The following is a 27,173-nucleotide window of genomic DNA, read 5'->3' on the forward strand; positions in this document are numbered from 1 at the left end:
CCACAATCACAGAAAAGAAAGCAGTGCAAAAGGAACAGCACATGCGATCAACTGGATCATGTTGTTGTTTGTGGCAAAGCATGTAGAAAACATGGATTTTATGGTATTTATCCATCTAAGTGGAGCTTTGTAATTTGGCACCAATCATAGGGAAAATAAGAGACAACACCCAACTGAACATGCAAACACTTTACATTTGTCCACAGGTAATGTCCTTTTTGAGTTTTTGTCTTATAAAAACACAAAACCTCATCCCTTATGTCATTAACATGGTGACTGATTTCTAATATTTTAAACTTTATTTTAAAAGATTTTTCAGTGGGTTTCATTTTCCATCACACGGTCGCCCATGAAGTTGGAAGAAAATATTTTTTACCGCTTTCCATGAAATGATTGTGACAGTGTGATTTATTTTATTAAGTGTTTTTTGTTTTAAACGTTATTAATCAATCTCTTACACACATATCACAATGAAAATTAATGTACTTTCATCTGATTTTTTAAAAATAATTTTGAAAGTATTGTTATCATGTATGTTTTATTTTTCACATTATTTTTACATTCATCATGTTTTATGTCATTCTATGTCTATTTATATCATGTCACTTCTCTTACTGTAAAACAATATTTGCTACATTTTTTGGATGATAGGTGCTAATATGATAATATATGCAAATATATATATATGTATGTATGTGTGTATATATATAGCATACAACTCAAAACATAGAAAATGGAGTTTTCAACAATACATTAATATTAAATTTACGTAATTAAATGTAATTGGGGTTTTTTTTTTTTTAAGAATTTAACTTTTTTTTTTTTTACCTATAATTATACCTATACACAGTTTTTTTTTAAATGAAACTTTAGAAAATTGGTAGGAAATCATTTTACACACCCATGAAATAAAGTGTGAGCATTGCAAATCAATGCTACTTTTCTGTCTCTCGTTTGGCAAAGAAATGTCCTCTAAATGTTCTCTGAAGGCAAAGACTTTTTTCAAATGCCAATCATAGATGATTTACACTTCATTAAATTTACAGTGCGGACAAAAATAGCCTGCATCCATAAAATGCTGCTACTGTACATTTCTTTACTGAAAGCAGCCAGGGAACCTTTGTACTGTACTAGCCGACAGACACACATCAAGCAAATGCTTCTGGGATGGACAATGGAGTGGAAAACATATTTCAGGACTGTGCTACAAAGTGGATCAATGGAGGACAACAAGTGCTCAAGTGCTGGCTAGATAATAGCTCCAGCTTTCTGTCCTTGACTCAAACAATGGACGCTCTCCACTGTTTGTCAAAAGGCTTCACCATGGTAACTGGTTTGCGAAGAAACAGGAAGGGTCTTTTTCCTCAGCAAAAAAATGATGTGTTTGAAAAAATAAAAAATCACTGAAACATTATATCACGCATCAACTCATAAACCCAATTTTATTTATTTTGAACCTTGATGCCTCTATGTCCCCATACAATACATTCAGTATATACATTTGGCCATGAGGGACTGTACAGAGATATGTTATAGTAGTGCATACATACGTGGCACGAAAATGTACACAAAGGGAGCTCATACATGCCACTTTACCACGGTAAAGTTAACCCAAGATACACACGGGGCAAGTCAATGGCTGATGGTTGCTTACACCAGTACACACACACACACAGACACACACACAAGTACACACGTGCACGCGCACACGCACACGCACACGCACACACACACACACACACACACACACACACACACACACTAAGACACTTCTGAGGGAGGAGAAGGGCTCTTTCAGACTCTAATAATAGAAATATTCGAATGTGTCTGCTGATTGCAGCAAGTCCCTCCCCCTCTGTCTCCTCCCTTGTCCCTTTCTCCAAAGCTAAGGCTTCTTTCCAGGCAGTGCGGCCGTCATACACACACTCTTCTTTCCTATAGTAGAGTAATACTCATCAGCAGCAGTAACTAAATAAAGAGCCTCTACTGTCAACATGTGATCTCTTAAACAGGGAACATTCGGAACATGAAGGATACATCACACATATAGTTTATTTAATTTCTTCTTCTTCTCTTAAGGAAATACATAGGTCCACTTCGACAACATACCATCCCTCAATAAAGCTGCAGAGGTTGCCTTATCACATGAACAGACACCCTCATATACTTAATCTGATGACAGCAACATCTGTCTGCTCACTTACTGCACCAACAAAATAAACGTCTGTATACATCCCACTCTCTCTCTCTCTTTTTTTTTTTTTTACTAATCAGGTCATTACATCTCTTCCTGGTGGACATTTTGTACCATCACATTTGTCATAAACATTTCGTGGAGGCACACACTCCAATCATTTCCTCTTCAATGACTGCAGTTTATAGTTGCATAGCACACAGCGGAGATATAGTCAAAGCCAAAATGTATTTGGCTCTGTATATACAGTGGTCATGCTCGCTTAAGTCAGTTTCTAATTCCTCATGTCAGTCATTTTTAGCTTAGACTCAGAATTTCCATTTTCACTTGGATTTGCTCATTAAACCACAGGATTTTGCACCTCATAAGATGGACAAAGAAGATGCAGTTTGTTACAAGCATGAGGCACTCTCATTAGACTCTTCCTGCTGTAATTGTTCAGCAATATTGGATGCTGCACACTGCAATATTATTCTTTGTGTTACAAGTAACTGCAGAGAGCAGGCCACATGACAGATATGTTATTCCTAGGAGTTGCTGAAGTAAAAGGTGGTTAATGAGAAAATACAAGAAGAAATGAAAATTAATGAGTCATGGGGCTTAATTCTAGTTTCTTTAGTTCAGGGGAGGAAAAAAAGGTGCTGACAACCTAAAAGGTTCAAGCACTAGCCACCAGTTTGTACCAGCAGGGTAAAAAACACACTGTGCACACATTCACATATGCATACATATACCGTACACATGTTGGACACTCACTCACATTCACACATGTATGCACATCTGGTAGTAAAGGGCAGATGATTTTAATGCAAAGTTGTAGCATGACAGGTTGAAGGTAGGTGTTTATCCGGGTTCAGGCTGCGCCGTGATTGGTCCGCTGGAGACAGTACGCGATCGTCTCTCACGCAAGGCTTGACAATCCCGTTGGTCAGGAGACGCCGTGTCCCAGAGTCAGGCCACCGAGGCAAACGTGCATTTAGCAGAACTTGAAACAAGAAAAAAAAGCAAAGCACCACAGTAAAAGAGGCTGGAGTATTCCCCAAAAACACGATCACGTCGGCACAAAACGATGAGGGCGAAGGGGGCCGCCGGGCCATCACAAAGGAGTAACACATCAGTAATAATTACCCCAGAATAAATTACAGTCACAGAACAATCGTTAAAAGCAGAACTGGAAATCAGCTGATCTAGCGGACTGATTTGACCCATGCATTATAAGGCATTAACCAAACATTTGTTACTGACATCACACTGTATCATATTACTGACTATACATACAATTGCTGATCTGTAAAATCTGCTTGCCTTTTCATAAAAAAAAAAATTCTTGGATTAAGTGTATTCAAAAAGCATATTCCTTAAACCGATGATGCAATTTTTAAGGGAATTGGGAATGTCGAAGGGAGGGCAGATCGATGTCTGCAATCCCATTGTACCTATTGATCTGCAGATGGGCGAATGAAATTGATTTTCTGAGGTAGACAATGCAGGCATATTTCATTCTCCCGATGCAAAGCCATTCTAAGGAGGGGTAGCGGGGCTAATTTGGTCCATTTGGACAGGCTCGGGTCTCTAGCCTCAGCCAATTGTACTGTGTCAGACGGGTTGACCCATCCATCATGATCCCCTGCCTGTCTCACCACTATGGTACTTACACTGTCATTGGTGTGATACACCCACTCAGTGATGGATAGCAGACAGCATGCACTATGACAAGATAGAGAGATCAGTCTGCGCTGCTCACAGGCCTGTTATTTCCATGCAGCTGGGGACTCGCCATTGATACAAGGCCAGTTTATTCAATATCCTGACCACTGTATGGGGCCCATGTGGACAATATCCCTCCCAATGCCTCATAAATGTCTCTTCCCTTACACGGCTCTTACAATCTTCAAGTCCCCTTACAAACAATTACAGTATCAGCAGAGCCTAGCCAAATGAACAGAGTTAAACAAACTTGTTCATACACAATTTTCTTGATATGCACTCTTAGGAAAAAGGATTTATGATAGAAGGTACACCCCAGTGACAACAATGTTGTACCTTTCTTTTTCTCTTTGAGTGTTAAGTGCTTAGGGAAATCAGCTCAAGAATCCATGAAATGATGTTCATCAGATAGTCAGTCTGTGATGTAATGAAGTGGGTGTCTGTCATAAATAAAATAAAATAAAATAAAATTACAAAGACTTCTGCAACATTGAGTCTGTGTGTGTAAGATGGTCTGCAGTAGGCCTTCAGAAACAGGTCTGGAATCCGTTGGCCAGTGAGGTGAGTCAGGATCAGCAGTTTTTGGGATGCCTCTGTTCATCTTCCCAAGAGCCTTCTGGGCTCTGTCCAGAGGGACAGGAAGAGTGGAGCCACAGGTTGGCCCAGTGGGTGCTGCAGGGGCCGACACCTGCAGGTGACCCAGAGCACTATAGTGTCCTGATGGCTACAGGGTACAGCAGGGACATGTGTTCAGCACCCTTGATGGGCAGCTTGCGGCTGGAGTAGAAATGGATGATCTCAGGCACGCTGTCAAACGGGCAGCTGTTCTGGCCCAGGATGTACTTGTTCTCCTTCGTCCGCGACAGCTTCATGTGCATGAAGCCCTGGCTGCTCCTGGGGAAACAAGAGACAAAAGAATGGACAGAAAAAAAATGTTAGTTACATAAAAACATGATCAAGAGTCTCAATTAAAATCATATTTTTGAGGTGACAATTTATATCTCCAATGGCATGAAAATAAATTGTTTGCGTAAAACAAGGTGAAAAAGGCAAGGAACATTACATAAACAGCTCTGAGCTAAATGCTACTATCAGCATCATGGACCTATTTAGACACAAAGCCTTGTTGCCGACGTCTGGGTCTGAAAAGTGATGCCAATGTGAAGCCAGCAGGGGACGACTTCACTGGTTGCAAAAGTAATTCAAATTGTATGAACGTTTTTTTTGAGAAAAAACTCACTTGATTTAATATCTCAGTAGTAACGAGTTTATGGTTTCAATCGCTAGTTTCAAGTCTTCTTCAATACAGCATGATATTCATTTTGTAAATGATGGTCCCATTTAGAGTAAAAAATTATGATAAAGCAGGGTATGCTTTAGGACTTTGATATCTATCGATTTACATGTTGGTGAGCTGTCACTGTTTACATTTAAACAGCCATGAACCTGTTTTGGGTTGTTGTCATTTTAGTCTTAGAACTATGACCCTTTCACACTTTTGTCATTAAAATTGTAATGTAATATTGTGGTCGCCTAACAATGTATTGTTCAACTTTCAGTTGTATTAAAATATATCCCGGTGATAGTAAGTACATTTAGTTTTAAGCCCATTTTTGTTAGCCATGCAAAAGCTAATCATGCTAATCAAGCTAGCTATTGAGTGCCAGTGTAAGCTGGTTTGTTGGTTGCTAATGGTATCTGACTGGGCTAGTTACCTCCCCAGCTCCACTCTCTTGTCCAAATATGAACGTAATGGAAGATGATGACAACCAAATGCCACTCAAGGCTTGAAATGGGTACCAATTGGTAACATCATGGCTATGTCCACTTCTTTATACAGTTTAAATGCCTGTGACTCAAAAATAATTTTTCTCATAAACCATAAAAAAGGGACTCATGTAAAACATAGTTGACACGAAGTTCAGTTATTTATTGTGGTATAAGTAAACTTTTAAATCATGGAGGTTTTATATTTGAAGATATGTGAAAACTTGACAACTGAGGATAATGTGTCAAGTGCAGGGATCACAAATTTCAGTTGAGACCAGCCAAAAAGTGGTGGACCAATCAACTGTCACTGCTGTGCCCAGAGCCAAGTCACTAGGACCAATTTAAAGAGAAAAGTGTGTCAGAAGCTTGAATATATGTGGCACTCAACACATTGCCCTTCCTTGACAGCTCCTTTCTCATTTGCTCCTGCAGTAGTTGCTCCCTACAGTACGTGACTATATTCTGAAAGCTGGATTACCTCTGATAACTTTGGAGCTGTCTGGGGAGGAGACTAAAAGGCAGGTTGCTTAAGGTGCTGGCTTTTACATGCAGAGCATAAGGATGAGGCTAATGAACCCCCAGGATAAATCACTTAAGCTTCGGCAATAAATGCACAGCAAATTAAAAGCTCCCTGTGTGTTTCCAGGGGCCTTCGATCAATACATTTTACAGCTTGCCAGTAATCTTCTGCTTTAAAATAGAAAATTACTTTTTTGGAGTTAAGTGAGGCAGCAGTGAGCTCTAGCAAGGAAGTGATACAAAACTAATGGTGCCTATATTCTGCTGTAAATATACGGCTTTGATCATTTGTCTTTACAAAAATACATTAGCATAATAGCTTTTTCAATCAGCAGTGAATGCTTCTAGCAACTTATGATTGCTGTAGGCTCAAATCCTATGCACCCACTTGCTGCAAGTGGGCATTATGGCCCGTCATCAACATAATGCACATCAGTTATTTTCCAGCTCACTAAACTCACACCTTTTCTACTTCATATCTGTTACTTCCCTAATCAGAAATATCACCCCTGATGTTGTTAAAATGGTAAAGAGGAGGATAATAATAGAAGTTTCCCATGACTCTGGAAGAAAAAACAGGAGAATCACCAGAAAGGATTACCAATTCTCTATAACCTCTTGCTGTGACAAGCAGCCAAACACATCAGGTAAGCATGGGAGCTGCGGAGCCATTGACTCATGGGGCCAGTTAGTGTTATCTGCACTGTGCATTCTGTTAGTGTCAAAGACGGTGTGGAACAGGACTCCCATGAGGACTGAGCATACGCAGGATAAAGTGTACAAAGTGTCAAGTAAGGAAATATTATAAATTCTATCAACAAAACTAGGATGTTGGAATATCATTCTGACAGACAGACACAAGCACCTCTGTTTTGATAAGATACAGTAAAAACAAGGTGGTCAGGAGTGTTTATGGGGTTTACAACCATTTTCACATGCCATGCTTCTCTTTTCCATGTATATGTTTCTGTTACTGATTATTATATGGGATCAACAATAGTCAGGCAGACAAACGAAGCAACTAAAATGAACAAAAGTCATATTTTTGACATCGCTGAATGTGCTCCCTCTGTTAATACAGTATTGTGTCCATTATCTGTGATGAACAGGAGCAAGAGCTGGGCTTTAGGCACCTTAGATGTAACGCAAGTCCATTCTTTACTTATCTAGTAATTGCAAGTGTAAAGCCCGAGGATGTGTTCTGTCCCTGATGAGAACGCAGCAAAGAGATAACACTGAAGTGGAAAACAGCTAAAAATGTACAGGGTTCAATGTAGGGACATCCATCAAGAATAAGGATACATGTGAACCGATAAATGGTGGCTCCAATTATGCTAAGGGATGAGACCCATCCTTTTCTTACGTATGTGTGATAATTATCGTTATTGCAGAAAATAGATAAGGCAATCTTGAGGTTTTGAAATCCTGTGTACCGATACGGTATATGGCAGAATATTTCAAATGGAAATGCTAACATAATTTTTTATAGGCAAGCTGAAGGTAGAGGGCTGGAGGCATGCTGCACTATAAAACTGAAGTAAACACAGCTATCAGACTTCTCCGTTGCCTCTGGCTTCCTGTCATTAACAAGTTCATCTTGATTTGAGGAGAGAATGACAAATTTCCCTCGCCACAGGTCTCCACAGTAGCAAGTGTTGCCAGGAGAGCTTAAAAAATAAAATAAAAAAAATCCGCTCTGCAAAGTGCATTTGATGAGTCTTCATGCGGAGCGCTGGGAGAAAGGCGTTATGTTACACAGAGCCACACATAAAAAGGCAAACACATCAATAGCATCATTTTTAGATTCCCAACTGATTTCCAGTTGGTGCTCAGGGCTGCTTATCACATTACAGTCCTGCAGAGGCAGAAACCTGGACAACAGAGCCAAACGGACAGCAGGGCTGTTTATAAAATGAATATGGGGCTATTTTTGAGAAGACAAACCTTTGTGGTGTTATCATATCCCTGTGTTTGTGGGGTTCTATTGTCTAATCATGATTAATCTCAGCGGAGAGGTCTGCCGCCCTGTTTATTGAGGTTTATGACTTTGAGTTGAACTCTGCAGTCCTCAAAGCAGGAAGAGCCCTGACAGCAATCACTGCTTATCTCCACCTTCAACATATTGGACTGCCCCCTGAATGATGCTCTCAGTGTTATGAATCTGTGGCACCAGAAAAGGCAAAGTCATCCGCCAAAAGATAATGATTCTTGGCGGAAGTGATGACCTTTTCAAGCATCACTGGGCATCAGAGATCCTGTTCGCCCATTATTTCATATGAGCACAAATTGAATGAGTCTACCTGGGATGAGCACTATTATTCTATGTGAGGCAGGCTCAGAAGTTTCTGAGAAGAAACAGAATCTGCCATCTAAATCCAATCGTTTTGATGGAAGACTTTGATTTGATTGGCTAAATGATCTGGAAAAAGTCACAAAGTTATTTAAGGATATCTGATCTTTTCTTTCCAAACAAAATTAAAGAGAAACCATAAAAGCATGCCTCGTCTTTGAAGGGGAGTAAAATTGCAGATGCAAAGACGTTTTGGTTGTTTTTACAATTGGCTATTTAGTTTCCCCTGGTCTCTGTTGTGACATCAAACAGATTCTGTAAGATTTTCTTCTTTCTCTAACAATTTCTCTTCTCAGCCAGAGAAAACACACTGTGCAGAGCTCTCCCACGAGGTGAGAAACAGGATGACACTGTGCTCTGAGAGACTTGTGAAGAGTTTAATATGTTTCAAACACCTAAAAGGGTTTCTCTCCAAAGAGAGAGAGAAAAAAGGGAGAAAAGGAGGGGTGGAAGGGTAGGGGGAGAGGGGCAGCTGAACAGAAAGAAAGAGGTTAGGAGGGCAAAACAGACAGAAAATGCTTTCCATCAGGCCAGAGGACTCTTGAGGCTGGAGGTCTCAGCGGCGTCTGTCTTTATCAATAATGCAATACACATACGTGCCACCTCATGGCCTTATACATTTTTCAGCAACCTCAGACATGGAGGATCTTCACCTTGGGTTCCCGTTCATTTTCAGTGGCAGCAGGGAAGACAGACTCATGCGAGCAGGCTGAACTCAGAGTAACCTCCGCAAGCAGTGCGGTGGCACCTGTCATTCCCACGAATCAGCCCGCTGACTGTTTTCTAGGCTTGATCTGATTGATGCCAAAGGCACAAGCGATGACATTCTGTGACAGCGAGGAGCTGACTTACACAAATATACACGATGTCTACACACACAGGAGCACAAAGCTCCAATAAAAATTCTCTATGTTAATGTTTTTACCTACTTTTTGGTTTGCCGTAACTTTCCCTCCGCTGTTCATCTAGCAGATGCAGTAAACTCAACAGTTGCTATGTTATTACAATATAATACAACTTACAACCGCAGGCTAAAAGACAAAAACATTTTCTCTCATGATGCAGACCAAGAACAGTGAGTCCAACATGACTGCCACTTCTGTGATCTACTTTTAATCTCCACTGAAAGGCTGACACATGACCTGACAGCAACTCTTCAGTCCAGGACCCAGCATCATGGTCCCAATTAGATTTATATTAACTGGTGAGTGAAATTTAATAGTGATAAAACCATCTTGCAATAGATCCAACTGCAAAAAGATCTCTCATAAAGATCTCTTATATCAAAAGGCTCATGACCTGGACTTTCGACTTTTCTTCTCCATGCGCCCCCTGGCATCAAAGATTTGACCTCCCCTGCCTTAGTGGCGTAGATACCAACCCTATCTACAGCGAGGGTTGCCTCAGGCATTACCAAATGAAGAGCCACCAGGGCACCGCTGACTCCCATTCTGATTAGCACCCCAAAAGGCTTAAGGCCGGCCCGGAGGCCATCAACTTGAAAAAGTGGGGGAGAGTACTTGTGCACTGTACTTCAGGTGCTGCTGAGTCACACTGCACACTGCTGCAGTCACAAGCTTCATTATTTCTCTTCTTCTACTTCTCAGTATGGAAAACAGCCATAATGGATGTCATAAAGTGTCATCCAAATGCTTTTGTCCTCTTTTAGTTCAAAGAATGTGGCAAGTAGATGGTCTAAATGAATCTTCATGAATAATATGTGCAATAAACTAATAAGTAAAGTATCTTCTACCTGAGCAACTGAGCAGTCCATTAGTAAAACACTTTACTAACTGTACTCCCCTATCATCTGCTCTCAAAGTGCAGCTCATTATTGAGGGTCAGATGGACAGCTGTGGGATATGAATTACTGTTCGAATGTTAGTGATTACTGAACTCTGGTCCAGTAAAAGCATTTTTTCATCACACACATGAACAAGTCAAACAAAACTTTTATTTAATCGAAATTGCTCTTATTGCATGGTTGACTTCATTGTGTTAAAAAAAAAGTTTCAGGACTTTTCCACTGCCTTCTGGTATTTCTCCCCAAAAACTTTCACTCAGTTCACTTAAATGAATCAAGCAATCAGCAATTTCATTTATGGAGGCAAAGCCCGCAGCATTAGCTAATCTCCTTTTTCACCATAATAGATAGATGGGTAGATTACTTCTCTCTAGCCTTACAAAAAAATATCATTATAGGTTCATGCTGGAAAAACTGAACTGGAGCTTATTAGACGTGCATTCATCAAATTCACTATCTGCATCTCTAGTCCAGTAAGGTCTTTAATCAGAAAAATATTTGGGGTGAATATGAGGCTGTTTTGTGTGCGTGGTTCTAAAATATATATTCTGATCTTCGTTTGCACTTTACACCTATTGATCACGTATCATCTCTTGGTTACCCTGTAAATCCCTTTTGGCCGTAGCTGTTTTTGATGACTAAATCATGTATTCCGACTGAATGCTGTATCCCTTGTATCTCCAAGGAAAATTCATTTGGCCTGAAAATCTTTCTCAGCAACTTTAGATTCAAGATAATTTAAATACAGATTAAATATACAGTGTTTAGTATTCAGCCAGTCACGCAGGCATTTAGTCTTTGCTTTGCAGTCAGTCAAAATGTAAGTGTAAGCAGCCGCCTAGTTTAGGAGTTAGGCTTATTTTTCAATGAGTAACGCAGGAAAAGAAGCCGTCACAAAAGCAGATGATAAGTCACTGAGACAGGAAGTTAGACAGACAGTGAGCTACAGTAGCATGAACAGAATTGGAGCAGTGAAAAGCATTATGTTTCCCTGACAAGATATATAAGCCTCCAGCAAGATGAGCTCTGCCGTAATAACAACGGCTAATCAACGTCTCTTAGCAATTATAGTTTCATCTCATCTGAAGGTCGTCATGGAGCTGTGGAGATTTCTCCAAATGTCATATGGTTGAGCCTGCCTAGAAATGTAGAATAGACTGTAACTGTGTAAAGAGCAATTGTTCGCAAAGCTAGTAAGATTTTAAAGCTGATGGCTCAAGCAAATTTATCAAAGTTAACTTTTTAAGTTTTCAGAGGGCTACAAATTTCTAGTTATGATTCTGACACCTTATATTTGCACCAGGCAGTTAGAAATCATTCAACCAGACCCAGCAGAGGGGAACATCCCTGTCAAAAGAATAGGGTCTGACATCACTGCAGGCCTCCAAGCTGAAAGCAACCTCTACCAAATGTCACTCTAGACTAAACCAATCAGAGCGGCTCCTCTGAACCCACTGCTGGATGCGGCAGGGATCAGGGGTCGCTGATGAAGGGGAACATTAACTGTGTTGTGGGCACATCAGCAAATCAAGGAGCTGACGGAGTCAGAGGGGTTACTGGGGGGAGGTGGAGGACAGGGCAGGTCTGAAAGGTGAAAATTATTATCATATTGGAAAGGCAGAGTCAGCAGACTGTTGGGGCACAGGTATACAAGGACCTTTGTGAGCATGCTGTTGGAGCTTTACTTAAGCAAGTGTAGCTGCTACACTTATTTGGCCTTGTGTGTGTGCATCCTGTCAGAGACATCTGGAATGTTACGAATAATCCTTGACACTTGATTTTCTTAACTCTCTGACAGTTCAGCAGGCTAAATCGTAGCAAGTATTTGTGATTACTTTTTTACCCAGCTGTCATGAGCACTTGTGTATCTGATAATCCTGTTTGTGGCTTGTTATTTAGGAAAGAGAGTGTTGTCCTTACTTAAGGGAGAGGGAGTAGTCATTCTTGCTGGTCTCGCTGTTTCTCACCAGGTAGCTGGCCTCCTTACACAGCCTGAGCAGAGATTCTGCATCTGTTCGGCTGATGGCTCCGTGGTACCAGCTACAGGGAACAATAGCAAATAGGCATGAGAAAGAAGAGGATTAAAGGAAAGGTTAGCATGAAAATAGAACAAAGGTATCAAACAACGAGGGTCCAATCTGCTCACGAAGGGACAAAATGTGCTGTGTTTGAAATAGAATGCAGTCACAGAGATCTGACTCACAACTGGCTTTCCAGGGGCATTGTGGGGTCAATACGCTCCCCGAGAGAGGAGCTGCAGTGGTCCAGTGATGACATTTTGGTGTTGACCAGACAGCCACTGGAGTGTCGCTGCAGCGGGCGGGCTTTCCCCTCCTTGGTAGGTGACATCCGGGACTTCTCCACACCATCAAACTGGACTGTAATAAAATGAAAATGCAGCAGCTGAGACATTTTATTCAGGAAGAAAATAATAGGTATTTTAAAACATCAAGACCCTTGCAGCTCTGATAACAATACAGTATAATCCTGTATGTATACTTCAGCTACACTTCAGGTTAAGGTCACTTAGAAAAGCTAGTGTGCTCAACAGAAAGTAGATATTCTAAAAAGTTATGACATAAATTGCTGTTCAATAGGTGTGTGTGTGAAAAGAAACCCACGTTGTGCTTTTACACACACACACACACACACAAACACACACACCCACACCCACACACACACACACACACACTGTGACAGTGTCACTTTGTGTAACCCATCCAACTGAAGGACATGTACACACAGTGGAGGAGGCATAAATCAATCCTTCCACACTGTGCACACATCCCACTAAAACAAAACACACACACACACACACATGCAAACTTCCTCCAAACTGCTCAAACAACCACATCTGTAAATACACACATATACTACATTATGTGTAAGCATTTACACTGTGTAACCACACGCAAACAAATGTGCACAGTCATGCAAACAACCCCCCTCCCTACCCCTGGAAAAGTCATATGCACAAATACACACAATCGCACACAAACACACAAAAATCCCACGCACAGGTACTCCAAGTTAAACATTAAACTGGCTTTTCAAAACTCTCACGGTCAACTGTGGATGTGATAAGCTGTCTTGGCAACTTCACAGGGAAGTGTTTGATGGTATGTGGGGGCTGGAGGTGACCTATGCTCATGACGTGACTGCTGGAGGTCACTGAGCAGCTTCACAGCCCATCAAGACAAGGAAAAACAACTATTACAATTATTTACAAAAGCTACCATGAGAACAAAACGTCCACAAGGACAAATTAAAATGAACTGTCACTTCTGTCAGGAGATTATAGAGGGTGAAAAAATTAATAATTGGACATTGGAGGTTGTAGTCACAGTGTGCTGTACCTTGTCATCCATCCATATAATTGATGTCATAGCACCAACAGGCTTTTAAAGCAATAACAGAAACAACTCCTGTATATGACAAGCTTTACCTGCAGATTGTTGGCTGCTTAAAGGTTTAAGATCAAGGCAACAGAGCTGACTGAAGAAGTTAATGTAGTATGAAGCTTCCAGCCGTTGGCTTCATCTTCGTAGCTCTCGCTAATGGCATCTAGTGTTTCATTACCTGTGCTGAACATGGCAGGTACTGTATAGACAGACGGGCACTGCGATCTTCCCAACATGTCGATGGAGATGGGTCTACATCTGTCTAGACTCTCTATTCCAGTCAGAGGATTCCATTACACTTTACAGTTTGTGGGCTCGCCAAGTCTTCCTGTACCAGACTGAGCGGGAGGGCTGACAGTATCAATCAATCAATTTAGGCTGCATGAGACAACACCATGTCAACAAATTTCACTGAGCTCATGGACACCCCTAAGTAGGACCAGACAGGAAAACACAGGGCCTTCTGTAGATACTGTAAATGTAACAATAAATATATTTTTATTATAATGAACATGTTGTCTCCACTGCTAACACACTGTAAATTATAAATGCACTAACTCTCTAATTCCAACAGCCATTAAAAGCTATTTATAGAATTAAAAGCGAGTTCTGTGGTGATTTGACAGGTCCAATAAAATTGACTGTACAAGAGCTGCAGCTTGAGAGTTTTGAAGATACATACAACTCTGTGTAGATTTTAAAAAATTCAGTGAAATTGGCAAACAACCTGACCAAATGTTTTATTAAATCCCTCACCTCATACTTCATGTTCACCTTCTTTTCAGCCTTATGTGTGTAAGCCTGTTCTGAAGAATATGTGAGATGCACACATTCTCCCTTTATAATTACCAGCTTATGTGTGGGAAAAGGTGAATGCATTTTTTGTGCATCTGACCTCTTCAGTTCATTCCATTTGTGAAAGAAATATCTAACTTTTATTCCACAAAACATAATTCCAAGCCAATTACTTTTCAGATTCAGATTTCACATAAAAATATGATCATCTTACAAATTTATGCAATGAATTGTTATAGCTTGAACCTGTGGGTTCTGACTTTTTTGGCTTGTGGCTTTGTAGAAAAAAAACAGTGTCTGGTTTGGGGCCCTTGTACTTGTTCCAAAAAATGTGGGTTAATCTTGGGACCCTCTTAGACATTGATAGTTCATTATTAATGTACTGCCTGATAATATACGAGTACATTTTGCAGATAATACTGTACTTTTACTTAAGTAATTTTTTGATGCAAGAAATTCATAATTTTAATTAACTATTGTACGTTTTCCTATGTAAAGAATGTGCGTACTTCTTTCACCACTGCCTGTGATGGAACATGTTCCAGCAGCAGGTAAGGCTGCTGCTGTTTCAGTTCTGACCACCAGGGGCTCCCCTTCATCTCCACTCAACTCCAGATTGAACTCGCTGGCCTTGAGCTCACTGATGCATTTCCCTAAATATAAACTCATGGAAATGATTATTCCAAATGACTCCTCCTACCGTTGTTATCTTGCCCTCTGAACTTTAGTTCATTACAAGGCCATGGCCGAGTCCTAAAATGACAGCCAAATTGTATTGTTGCATGACAGCTGGGTAAATTGTGGCTCTAACCTCAGACCCGTGGAAGACTATGAGCTGTAGCTTCTCCTCCTTGGGGTCTGACGCTTGGACTACGGGCAGTCAAATGATGTTCCTGTGTTGCAAGTAAGTCCACATGAAAGACATCATTAGTTCTCTACTTTTTCATACAGTCCATTTGAACCACATGCTGACTGCTGAGAATACAGTGAGAATAGGATGAACATACAGTATAAGGGTGAGAAATAGCGTTTCCATGGAAACTGACCGAGGGGACAAGGGAGATGCATGTTTGCTCTGCTCATCCCTGTCAACGCTGACAGATCACAACATGAAGACGCGGCCAATTGCTCTCCCTCTCTCCCTCTTTCGCTTTCAATTTCTCTCGCCCTGTTTGCATATGTCCGGCCCTTCCTCTCTCTCTCCCCCTCACCTTTTCTTTTGATCTTTCCATCTCACACACTCCGGTCCTGTCTCTCTATGTCTCTCTGTCTGTTTCTCTGTGTTTTCTGTTTGTCAAGGACAGAAAAAGATAGTGGGAAATGGACTGTGGAGGAATGTCTGCTTGTCTAATAGAGGAAAGAAGAAACAGGGCAGTAACAGCTTTGATGTGTTATCTCTACTGTCTGTGATGGTCCTAATGCAGGGCTATCAGTCACTGATTATGTCTGATCCTGCGAAAAAATGTGTCCATATAAAAAGTGGGTAAATATGCATTTTCACCATAGTTTTTTTCCTGTCCACCAGTGATCTTAACATAAAAGGCTGGGAATGGTATCTGCTAGTCGCACAAGGATGAATGTTGCTATCTTGGTTTTCCCACACAGTCCATCTCTCAGTGTATCTTCAGCCCAGTCAGCCATCCGCCTGACCTCAGCTCTTCACATTTTCTCCAATCTCCCGGCGCCCCCACTAATTCCTGCTCTTCCCCAGATTCAACACAATCAGTGCTTTATTTGACCTTGATTAAACCGTTTTTTCCTCCACCTCCCAGAAAGGGTTGAGTGGCTATTCTCAGAGGAGCTCACCCCATCAACCTTCCCTGTCACAGCCGAGTCTTTTCCACAGGCAGAGTGCATCGTTCTACAAGGAGAGTGTTACCCTGTGGCGAGAGCCGCCGAACTAAACAAAAGCTATTGTTTTATTTGCTCAGCGGTGAACAAAGCCATGTCTGCTTTGATGGCCAGCCATCTCACTAACACTATAGCTATGAATTGTGGTAGAGCTATGTTTTAAGTCTAGATATCAGTAGGAGAGAGCCAAACTCATTGCCCTTTCATTCTATGGAGCACACAGTCTGACACATGGCAGGCAGGAGATTGACGAGAGGATTGGCCCGGAGGAAAACAAAACCCCGGAGAGGCAGCTTAAGAGAGACGGGAGGGTGAACACACACACAGAAACACAGACGGAGACACACACGTGCCTTCACATACACACAAGTACACAGACACGGACGTAAATGTGCAGGGGCATCTGTGTGTGTTATCAGTATTGTTGCTTGTAAAGCACAGCAAATGGAATCTGTGTATCAGATTGAACTGTCAGTCAGATGGTGACTGATGGCTGAAAGACCTGCCCCCTTCAAACACATAGCTTCCCTTTGGAGAGCGCTATAAACCCTGGAGAAGGCTGAGGAGGGAGAGTGTGTGAGAGAGGGAGCTGATTGGCTAGGACACAGATAAACACAGAGGTCAAAATGACATTTCCATGATTACACTGCGACCAATCCACAACTAAAGTGCTGCAATGTAATTCATCCGGCACAGCACATTACAAGAAGAAATAATGCCATGAGATCATAGAGAGGGAGACTTATAATGGCCATCAAACACCATGGGAAACAACTTAAATAAGGAACCACCATAAATGAAATGGTACATTTTTCAAGGGTGTTGGGTAGGGGTGTAATGATTCATTCGATCACTGTTCATCGATTGGAAGCCTCTCAATTGAATAGAATGAAAATTATGTCTGACTTTATAATATAAGCAAATTCTGTATTGTCCAAATAATCAAAGCAAAAGTAAAGAAGGACAAACAGCAGTAGAGAAAGAAGTACTCACATCTTTCATCTAAGTCAAATGAGTAATACCACTGTGTAAAAAGACTGTTACAGGTCACAGTCAAAAGTACAAAAGTATTGGCATCATATTATACAAAAAGTACTCATTATGCAGAAAGGCCCTTTTCTGAATAAGATGTATTTTATTGTTGTATGTTTTTATGTATGTATAAACACTGCTGGGTAACTTGTGAATTTCACTAAATGATTAATAAAGTTATCTTTATCCATAAAATCATCATTAATGTGTTGATAATATATACCGGTATTACAGTAATGTTACAATAATCTGAATCTGCAAATTAACTTAAGGTTTAAAATAAATGTAGTGCAGTAAAAAAGTACATTATTTGCTTCCTAAATGTAGTAGAGTAGAAGAATAAGGTAGCAAAAATTTAAATACTAACGTAAAGTACAAGTACCTCAAAACTGTACAAAAGTACAGTAATTGAGTAAATGTACTTAGTTACCTTCCACCACTGAGAAACACCTAAAATGTAGTTACAATTAAGATCATTAAGCCCCTGAACAACCTGATACCTCCCCTTCCCTTGGCACAGTCCTGTGCAAAATTCTCTAATTAAGCAGGCTAATTAATTCTCATTTACTAATGGTATTCCTATCAAAAGGGATGACTAGTCTGAGGGGTGAAGTGTGCCATCGACCGCTGTATTGTGAGATGAAAATTGAGTTTTCCAGGCAGGACGTGTGAATGATTAACAGGTCGGCATCTCATTAGAATGCACAGCACACGTAAAATAGTGCTCAGCGTGATATGATACCCCAGGAACTGGCAGCTTAAAAAAAATCACTCACTTTTATGTTGATATTAATTATGTGCATCAGGAACTCAAATAATTATTTTCTGGACAGCTTTTAATGATATATTTTTAGAGTCGTGTTGCTAAATCCAGAAGTTAATCTCTGATGATTCCACCATTGAGGAAAATGCCTTTTTTTTACATTTATAAAAAAAAAAAAGGAAACTAATTAGATTTTCCAAGACAAAGAAATGACCCTCCATAGAGTCAGCTAGTGGATCTATTTAAAATTAAATCTGGATATCTTTTAATTACTTTGTTTTTTTTTACATTATAGAAAGGAGAAGGAAAGAGAAATGCTTCAAAGAGTGGATAATTAATTCATGTCAAAAAACAAAAGCCAAAAGCTCTTCATTATACTCAGAGAAAACTGCCCTCCATTTATATGGAGATGTAATATCTACCCTGTCAAGCCACATTTGAATTTTGATAATGAGGTTGAATGGATAGGCAGAACTATAACGGATATTGTTTATTCTTGGTCTATATTAGAGCAAGCCACAATAGCCTTTACATACATATACATACTGTGAGATCTTTACCCTGGCTCAGCCAATCTGGAGCATGCAAACAGTCATGGGTGACTAATGCCTGTGTGTGTGACTGAGGGTCTGCCTGTGTGCCGAGGTCAAGAGAGTGCATTGTAACTGTATTCACAGAGGTCACAGAGGCCAAGGCCCCCCCTCTGTCTGCCACTGTGGCCTTTGACCCCAAAGATGTAGAGTGGGGCCATACCGGCTCAGACAGAGAGAGGATCACTTTACAGCTGGACGCCAATCTTAAACCCACTGACATCACAGAGGGAACCAGAACCTTTCCCATGGATTTATGGATATAAATCAACTCCTTGCCCTGTCCTCGCCTATAGCACACAGCGGTGTCCTCTTACATGGTCTCACTCTAAGTCTTCCCACTCTGCCAGGGGAAATCCCATTCCTGGCATTAGTTCTGCTACATGTCCTTCTTTTCCCCGGGTAATTACAGCAGTCAAGAGTGTGAGTCTGTGCAAGGGCTTTAAAAAAATCAACTAATGGCTCTATCGGTTGCAAACAGATGATAACTTGTCCATTGTGTTTGATAAGAATGTAAATATGGCTAATCCTGCAGGTGAAGAGACTCAAGTCAAGAAGTGAAATTGCCTGAAATGAGTTTGATTTTTCAATTTGTGTCGAGCTGTAGAGAACAGAGGGCCAGAGGGACATCTGGGACGGTTATGAGTATGTTGACAAGAGGAAATGGGGTCACAGCGAATGGCAATTACGCATGCAGAAGGCAGTTTAGCACAATTAAAACTAATGAGCCTTCAGCCCTAAAACCTGCACAAGAATTAGTGATTTTCTGCCACATGTAATCCAGATGGAAAAGTGCAGTCATTACTGAGCGACTACCTAAAGTCATATTATACAGTGCTTGTAAAAGCTGTGAGCTCTCTCAGTAAGTCAGTGTAAGTGTAAGCAGACACTTTCACATAAGATTGCCCTTCTGAACTACTGGTACGCACAGTAAGGATGAAAAAGAACTGTTCTGTTTCTGCAAACCATTTTCAGCAGGACAGTTAGTGTGTTATTATTAAGTTACATTTCACAATTCACTGATCCTTTGCAAAATCAGATAGACAGATATACAACCACATTGAAGGGATTGGATGGATGAATGGATGGATGATGGACTACTAGACTGACGGATGGAAGGGGTGGGGGGTGACTGATGGGAAAGACGCTGGACAACATGAACACCAACACCCACCATGGTGGTGCTGGTCACAGCTCGTCTGTCCTGGCGAGGGCTGAGCTGTCTGGGAGGGAGACTCCAGCTCCTCCACCAGGGGAGGACTGGTGTTGAGCTGCCCGACAGGAGGGGGCCACGGTAGGTCCTTGATCACTTTAATCTCTACTGCAAGTGTCGCCAAAGTCACCAGAGGAGAGATGGAGGGAAGGAGAGGACAGCAACGAGAGGCATAAATGGACAACAAACGACAAGGGAGTGAGGAGAGGGAAGTAATGACAGGAAACAGAAGGGAAAAAAGAGAAAAGGAAGGAGTAGTAAGTGAAAACAGATACGAGCAGAAGATACCAGCATTGTGGTAGAGAGCTGGTTTATATAGTGATCCAAGAATCAGCAGTAGTTGAAAGGAATACAACAGGACTGAAAAAGAAGAGACATTAGTTTACCAGTAAGTAGGGTTGGGTTCTGATAGCAGGTGCTGTATGGGATTTGGTTCTAGGCTGATTAAAATTCCCACATTTCTAAAGAACTACAAGCTAATGGTCAAAGGTTACTTACAAACACTTATAGTTCAAATTTGATTTGGAAGGACTCAATAACAGAATTGGACAGCAGATTTGGATTCTATTAATTGCTATCAAACCCCAACCCTACCTGAAAAGTTGGGCCCTCTGGCCACTCTTCCCCTCTCATTGTCACCCATTAAACAATCCTCACAATCCACACTAGAAGCCAGGCGGCCTAACTAAAATCTCAACAGAGATACAGTAGAAACATGGCAACAAAAATTTCTCAATCCCTACTTTAGACTTATTGCATGGTGTGCTATATGACAGACTTCACTAGAGAGGAAGGTCCAAACAATACCATGCTGCATGTTGAAAGTGCACACCATAAAATATAAAACTGCCTTGAGCTTAGATAGTCACTGATTCAGTACATCAGCATACACTCTGCTGTTACTCTTAGTGCCGAGTTTGAAAACACGACAAAAGAAGACTGTAGGCCTCTAGATTAAGATAAACAACAATGTAGGCAATATCTGTCACTGGAATGTACCTCAGAGCAATCCATAGCAGTGGACACTCCCTGGGCTGTGGCCCTTAAATAATGTATGCCTCATGTCCAGCCGGGGGTATTATTAGGGTAAATGGAGTGCCCTTGCAAAAGCATGTCTGTCATTGAGCAAGGGCCACTTGTTAAATAGCTGAGGATAGTTAATAGATGGGATGGAGAGAGGAAAACAAAAGGCTAGCGTTAGAAACAGAGGCTAATAAAGAAACATGATGCCGGACCAGCCACAGAAGCTGGAAATTAAAAGTGCTATGTATAATTCTATGACTGTTTTGTTTACATTAATCTTCAAATGCAGATCTTCCAGTGAGGCAATCTTGCTATAATGCTATTAAAAACACATTACTGCTACTGTCCATGGTGCTAGAGATGTTACTGCAGTTAATAAAAGTAAGTACCAGGAACTAAAATTAGTATGATTGCATGAGTCCAGTTGCGGCTTAAACAATGCCATTAATCACACATTAAGAAGCTTCAAAAACAGGGAAAGTTCTAGATGCTCCTTAAATTAGCCCAAAGAAAAAATAAACAAACACCAATACAAACAACACTACATACAAATAGAAGAAGAAAATAGAAAATATGCAAATGCAAATAAAAGTGCGTAGATGAGCTTCAGCACTTCCTTTTTTTTTTACTTTTACTTTATTTTTGGATAGGGACAGTGCACATTAATGAACATCGATAAACATCTTTGTAAATATGCCGGATTATAGCAAGGCTGCCAGTTTGCATCCGTAGTCCCTAAAAAAATAAAAATAAATACAAATATAAAAGACAGCAAGTACATAGGTAAGATACAAATAGAGGAGACATGATGTAACCTGCGATGAAGTAAGTAAATTGCATGCTGATGAGTAATATTGAAATCAAAGTATGGTATAACATGGCCTTCATCGTTTGCCTACACTTTTATCTATCACAGCGCTCTGAAATCATTATTGTGACAGCTATACTGCGTCACATCAGTCATGTAAGGGCGATGGTGGCCTTGTTTGACTCAGGAGGATGTGGGCGAGTAGGAGGAGAGTAGAAACAGATTTGTAGTAAAGGACCACTTGGGGACACTTCAAGAAGTTGTTGAAGATGTTTTTGTCTTCATGACCTGTGTCTTCATTTGGTAGTTTTGGTCATTATAGCATTGGTTATACTGTACAATAATCACCCACGGTATAAAATGTTAATAACTTCTAATTACAGGCTCAAGATTGCCACTATTTACCACTGAGTATTGCTTGAATGACAGCAATTATTTTGTCTGAGTTGGTTAGAAAAACACCCCTCATCTAAAGAGAGTTGACTAAGTGCTACTTCAGCTAAGAGGAAAAGAATGCAGCTGTATTCATAACCATTAGTGTGTCACTGTGTTGCACTGGCTGGTTTGCAGTGGGAGGATGAGCATAATGTCATGGACTTGTCTGTCTTACACCCGGCGAGGAATTGGTGCAGGACATGCTAATGAGAAGTAATATCTGCAGGCTAGATAAAGGGAAGAAACTGGAGAATATTCAATCCGACAAGCAATTAAATAGCTGGGCCCGTAGTGTCAGGGGGCTAATCTAGAGAAAGGTGGCTGGAAGGAGGAGCTGCTAGCCGTTTACTCCAACGGGAGAGATGCGGGATGGTGGTCTGGTGGGGCTGGAGGGTGGTGAATGGAGACAGAAGGTCAGAAACTCTGGGAGATAATATAACTTCCACTACTTTGGGGTGAAGTAGGGGACTCTCTTCCTATGAGATTAAAAGCCTAATACTCATTTCACATTGCAGATTAGCGTGTAATTGTTTGGGGAGCAGAAGGCTGGCTCCACTGTGCAGCCTCACTGCGAGGACGAGGAGACGATTTGGGCGAGGGTGGCTCGGATTCGCTTGGTTGCACGGCTGCATAATAACATTTAGCAGTGTGAAAATTAAGGCAGGCTGATTCAATAGCCAGGTGTTTTGTTTTTATAAAACTCTGGGTGACTGGAATCTCCCTCACCTTGTAATGCTTTTATAAATACTGCCAGCCCCAAGGCCTTGAATAGTTGTTGAGTCTAGATACCAGGTTGCCACATGGGTGAGTTTACACCTTACAGCATTCTTCAGTGACAAATACAAAGTCAGGACTGAGATGACAACAGCAGCATAGTAGAGCTGATTTATACATCAGCCCTGAAGGCTCACAACGTAAACCTGTTTACAACTGTATTGGCTGATGCAGGTTTTAACTGATTATCAGCTCTGTAGATGGTACATGTGTGAACAAGTGTTTTACAGACTCAAGGTGAATATCAAGGTAGAAAATGCAAATTCCCCTCACTATGATGTCTAAGGCATGTGGCTTTCTTTTTGTTAACTGGTAATTATAGAAGTTGCTCATTGTAAAACACTATGTAAAGCACAAAAAAGACTTTCCAAATATGATTATCAAATACAATTAGATCTGGATTATTGTAATTATTGGCCGCAGTGTTCGTTTTTCATTTTCTTAAAGGAAAAGACACAGAAATCACATAGAGCCAAATGGATAAGGACTTTTCTGAGGGAATATGTAAATACATCCAACGATTACTACATCTTTGTCATCTCATCTGACTGCATCTGGATCAATATGCCATCTCTCATCTGCATAATCCTCAATCAATATTGGAACAAAACGCCTACTGTTGACATAGGAATAGAGGCTATTAACGATTCTAAATCGACAAAGGACACATCACTCAAGTTAACTACACAAAAGTGGCCATATTAGGATTCTGAATAGGAAGAAGAAGATGTCATATGGACTGGACAGCACCAGCAGTCTGTGGGTGGCCACTCAGGAAGCTTAAGTGCTGTAAATGCAGCTGCAGCTGATTAATTATTTGTTTCACAGCCTGTATGTTGACTACAGTTCATCAAAGAACCACAGAATCATTGAACAATGGACAAAGGTCCCTTTTTACCTGCGTCTACCCTCCCTTTGTTCTTCCAGGAGCGGATTTATTTTAAAGCCAGGTATTTGTTTACCCAGGCTTTTCATTAGCCCATGGCACTTCATCACTGTAAACAGAACAGCACCATAAATCACCAGCTATGCTTGTTTCCACCAACGCCATTTAATTTAGTTCTGCTTAATTTGGTTGGCTAATTGCATGCATATTCAAAACAAGGTGGAAGATTGCGATGTTTATGCCGCATATTATGAGCAGAAGAGCTTGGAAAAACAAAACCAGCCTCTTCTGAAGCTGTGTTTGTTCCATCGGTGCCCGAATCATTACAGATAACAACTGTGTAATGCTCCGGGGGAACTGAAATGCCACCTCATAATTCTCCGCATACTGTATCCGTCACATTATACGGTCCAGGCTCTCTTTCAAAGCACATATCTGTTTTGAAAGCATTAGAAATGAAAGTGCCGGGGCCTTTTCCCTTGCTCTTCTATCAGGAGAGAGAAGGAAGAGATGCGCTAGTGACGGCCCTGCCAGCAGGAGCTTCCAGGGAGGCTTGCTGGAAGGAGAGCTGCTTCTTCTTACACTTTGAGAAAAGGTTCACAATGCTGTTGTGTGTGGCAAATGTGTGTGAGTGAAGATAAGACCTGTGGCAGCGCACGGTGAAAAGAGGGCAGGACACATTTGAGGCTCATGAAAGAGGGCTGTCAGGGAGGTTATCAGCCGGGTGTTGCTGCAGAGGCCAGGAGGACAAGACAGAGCCGAGGAGTAACGGACAGCGTGGGGGAAAACGGATAAGCCAAGCGGGGAAAAACGCAGCCACGGCACCCACAAAACAGTTGGCTTTAACTCAGCTGCAAAAAATCAGCACAGGACTGTAACTGAATCAATTATTTATTTTAGGACATTAGACTTGAGCCTCAGGTTTCTGGGTCGTTAAGCCCATGAAGATTCATTAAAAAACCATAAAGCTCCCCAAGACCTGAGGGAGCAAGCGACAGCGCCTTCTCTTATCTCCCGTGTTAAATGCACGGTACCCCACTGGCCGGGAGCCAAGTGAAAGGAGTTAGTAGCAGGTAACAGAGGGCAAGGAGATTAAGTGACAATGGCTCTCGATCCCACTCCTGCTGTGACGAGGCTCAGATTTCCAGTGGCGGCGCGTTCATGTCTGTGAGTGAGCGTGCCATGTGCAGAGTCAAAGCATACAGGCTTACACTGACAGACACGCGAACACACTTTCTCTTGCCCTCACATGCAGGCTCCTTCATATGGTCAAATGTGTCTTCCTCACTCTTCACCTCAAAGATCATCCATCACCCACTCAGCAGCCAGGCGAGAGGGAAGAAAGAGGCTGTGGCGAGCTCGGGTTCAGTCTAGAGAGCATGTGGGGGAACAGCGAGGATGAGTGATTAACCAGACCGCAAGTACACAGCCCCCCAACACCCTAACAAGGCAGGGAATTTACATTCCATTGCATACCTGTCAGGAGATAGCCCAACAGTGAATAATAACGCCAGACCAAAGTGTTGTGAAGAGACGAGCGAGCATGCAGGCAGCGATAGGGACAGCAGAGGAAAAAGGGCTGCAGCAGGGAGCATTAGTCTGCGCTCCCTCCCCTATCATTAATGAAGACAAATAGTCTTTTATGCAGATGGCATTACCATGTTATACCACGGTTGGAGGTTGTAGGCAGCACTTGGTGCTTATTTTATCCCCCCTCCTCCATGCATCTTTTTTCATTATCAGTTAATACTTTGTTTGCAGACACTTTCATTTCCCACATAATTGTTGGAATATAAACTGTGAAGGTTCTGATGAGCACAGAAAAGTGCCTGCGAAATCGGTGAGCAGTATCATTAGTCATTGATATTACACAGCCATAAAGAGCTTCAGCAACTGTAGAAACATAAATAAGGGAAATTGGTCTCTAGAAACCTAACAGTACACAGAGCTATAGATAGGCGGCCTTTAAAACAGCCTAACTATAGCCTGAAATAGTGACCTGAAAACATTTTTATATACTAACTAAATAGCTAAGAACTGGACCACAATAAACACAGCCACGCAAGATGTTAACAAATTGCAGTGAACTAAAATAAAGCGGACACAAAATGTTAACAGATTGTTGCAAAACAATGTCACGCTGTGTCATCATCCAATACATAGAACAACCGCAGTAAGCCTATGTTGCTTTGTAAAATCTAATCAACTATGGACAGTGTGCAAAACATAACATCTGCAGTTAGTTTCACTTCCAAATAGGTGGTTTGGATTTGACTGTTTGCTCTGTATATTAGACAGTGGAGCAAAAATGTAACGGTGTTCTTAAAAATGCGGATAAATTCAGGCCCACCAAAATATAAGAAAAACTGAAGGAAATGTACTAAAAAAATCTGACTTATACTGGCTCATTTAAGAAATAACATATTTTGACCGGCCTCAACTGTATCGTAACAACAACCAATGGGTGCGATCACATAACCCAGATAATAACTTGAGAGGTGAAATAAGCAGAAAATAATAAAAACACAGAGAATGGAATCTCCCTCATATTTTAGTTGTTTCATACTATATTCATCTTGTTCCATCTGTTATGTTTTACTATAAGGTGAGGCAGCATCTGTGATGTCAGTTTGATTAAAGCCCTGATAAATACCTACAAAATATGTTAGCTGTTGGAATGATCTAGCCATTATAATAAAGGCTTCTCAATATTTACTTCTTCTTTTGATTTTGTTCTTATATTTCGAAATGCCTGGATTGACTTATGGTCTCCTTCGATCATTTGAGTATGAAAAGTAGTCCCCGGTTTAATGAAATATAGACTTTTGCTTCAAAAAAATGCTGTTAATATATCTACATATTCATACGTTGTGCTGATTTGTTTTATATTCTGTGCCAATTTGTGATGTGTAACACTACACTCACGTCATGCTTCTGTCTAAATACTCTACACTGACTTTTTTTTCTAAAGACTAAAAAAAGAGCTAAAAACTGTTCAGGAGAGGTATGTTTGATAATGCTTACACTACAAAATCTACATGGCCCTGACATGAGAGACCAAAAATATCTAGTTACAGGCTGGACTAAACAAAGTAAATATAAAACTCTTAACCAACCATGAAATCCAATCCCAACCTGGATTCCAATACTACTTGAGCAAACATGTCCAGACGTCTCAAGCTTACAGTAAAGCCCATGACCTCATGACTCAAGTCTTAAATTTCATAAACCCCAAGTAACCCTGCTTAAAGTATGAAG

The 27,173-nt window shown here is 41.0% G+C and overlaps 1 protein-coding gene across 5 annotated transcripts in view; it reads right to left on the reverse strand.

Annotated features, from left to right (window-relative positions):
- Window positions 1-2,981: 2,981 nt before the first annotated feature.
- LOC131984913 (SH2 domain-containing adapter protein F-like) overlaps window positions 2,982-27,173 on the reverse strand; it is a 104,540-nt gene continuing 80,348 nt past the window's right edge. For 2 of the 5 annotated variants that reach the window (XM_059349892.1, XM_059349888.1), the window contains 4 exons: window positions 19,951-20,097; window positions 12,548-12,722; window positions 12,265-12,384; window positions 2,982-4,795 (listed from right to left, as the gene is read on the reverse strand). In XM_059349892.1, the coding sequence (XP_059205875.1) occupies window positions 4,609-4,795; window positions 12,265-12,384; window positions 12,548-12,722; window positions 19,951-20,097 (629 nt within the window). In that variant the 3' untranslated portion in view covers window positions 2,982-4,608. The remainder of the gene's footprint in view (window positions 4,796-12,264; window positions 12,385-12,547; window positions 12,723-19,950; window positions 20,098-27,173) is intronic. The other 3 variants (XM_059349908.1, XM_059349901.1, XM_059349893.1) reach the window with 2 other exon arrangements.

Source organism: Centropristis striata, chromosome 2, assembly GCF_030273125.1.
Source record: "Centropristis striata isolate RG_2023a ecotype Rhode Island chromosome 2, C.striata_1.0, whole genome shotgun sequence".
Taxonomy (NCBI): domain Eukaryota; kingdom Metazoa; phylum Chordata; class Actinopteri; order Perciformes; family Serranidae; genus Centropristis; species Centropristis striata.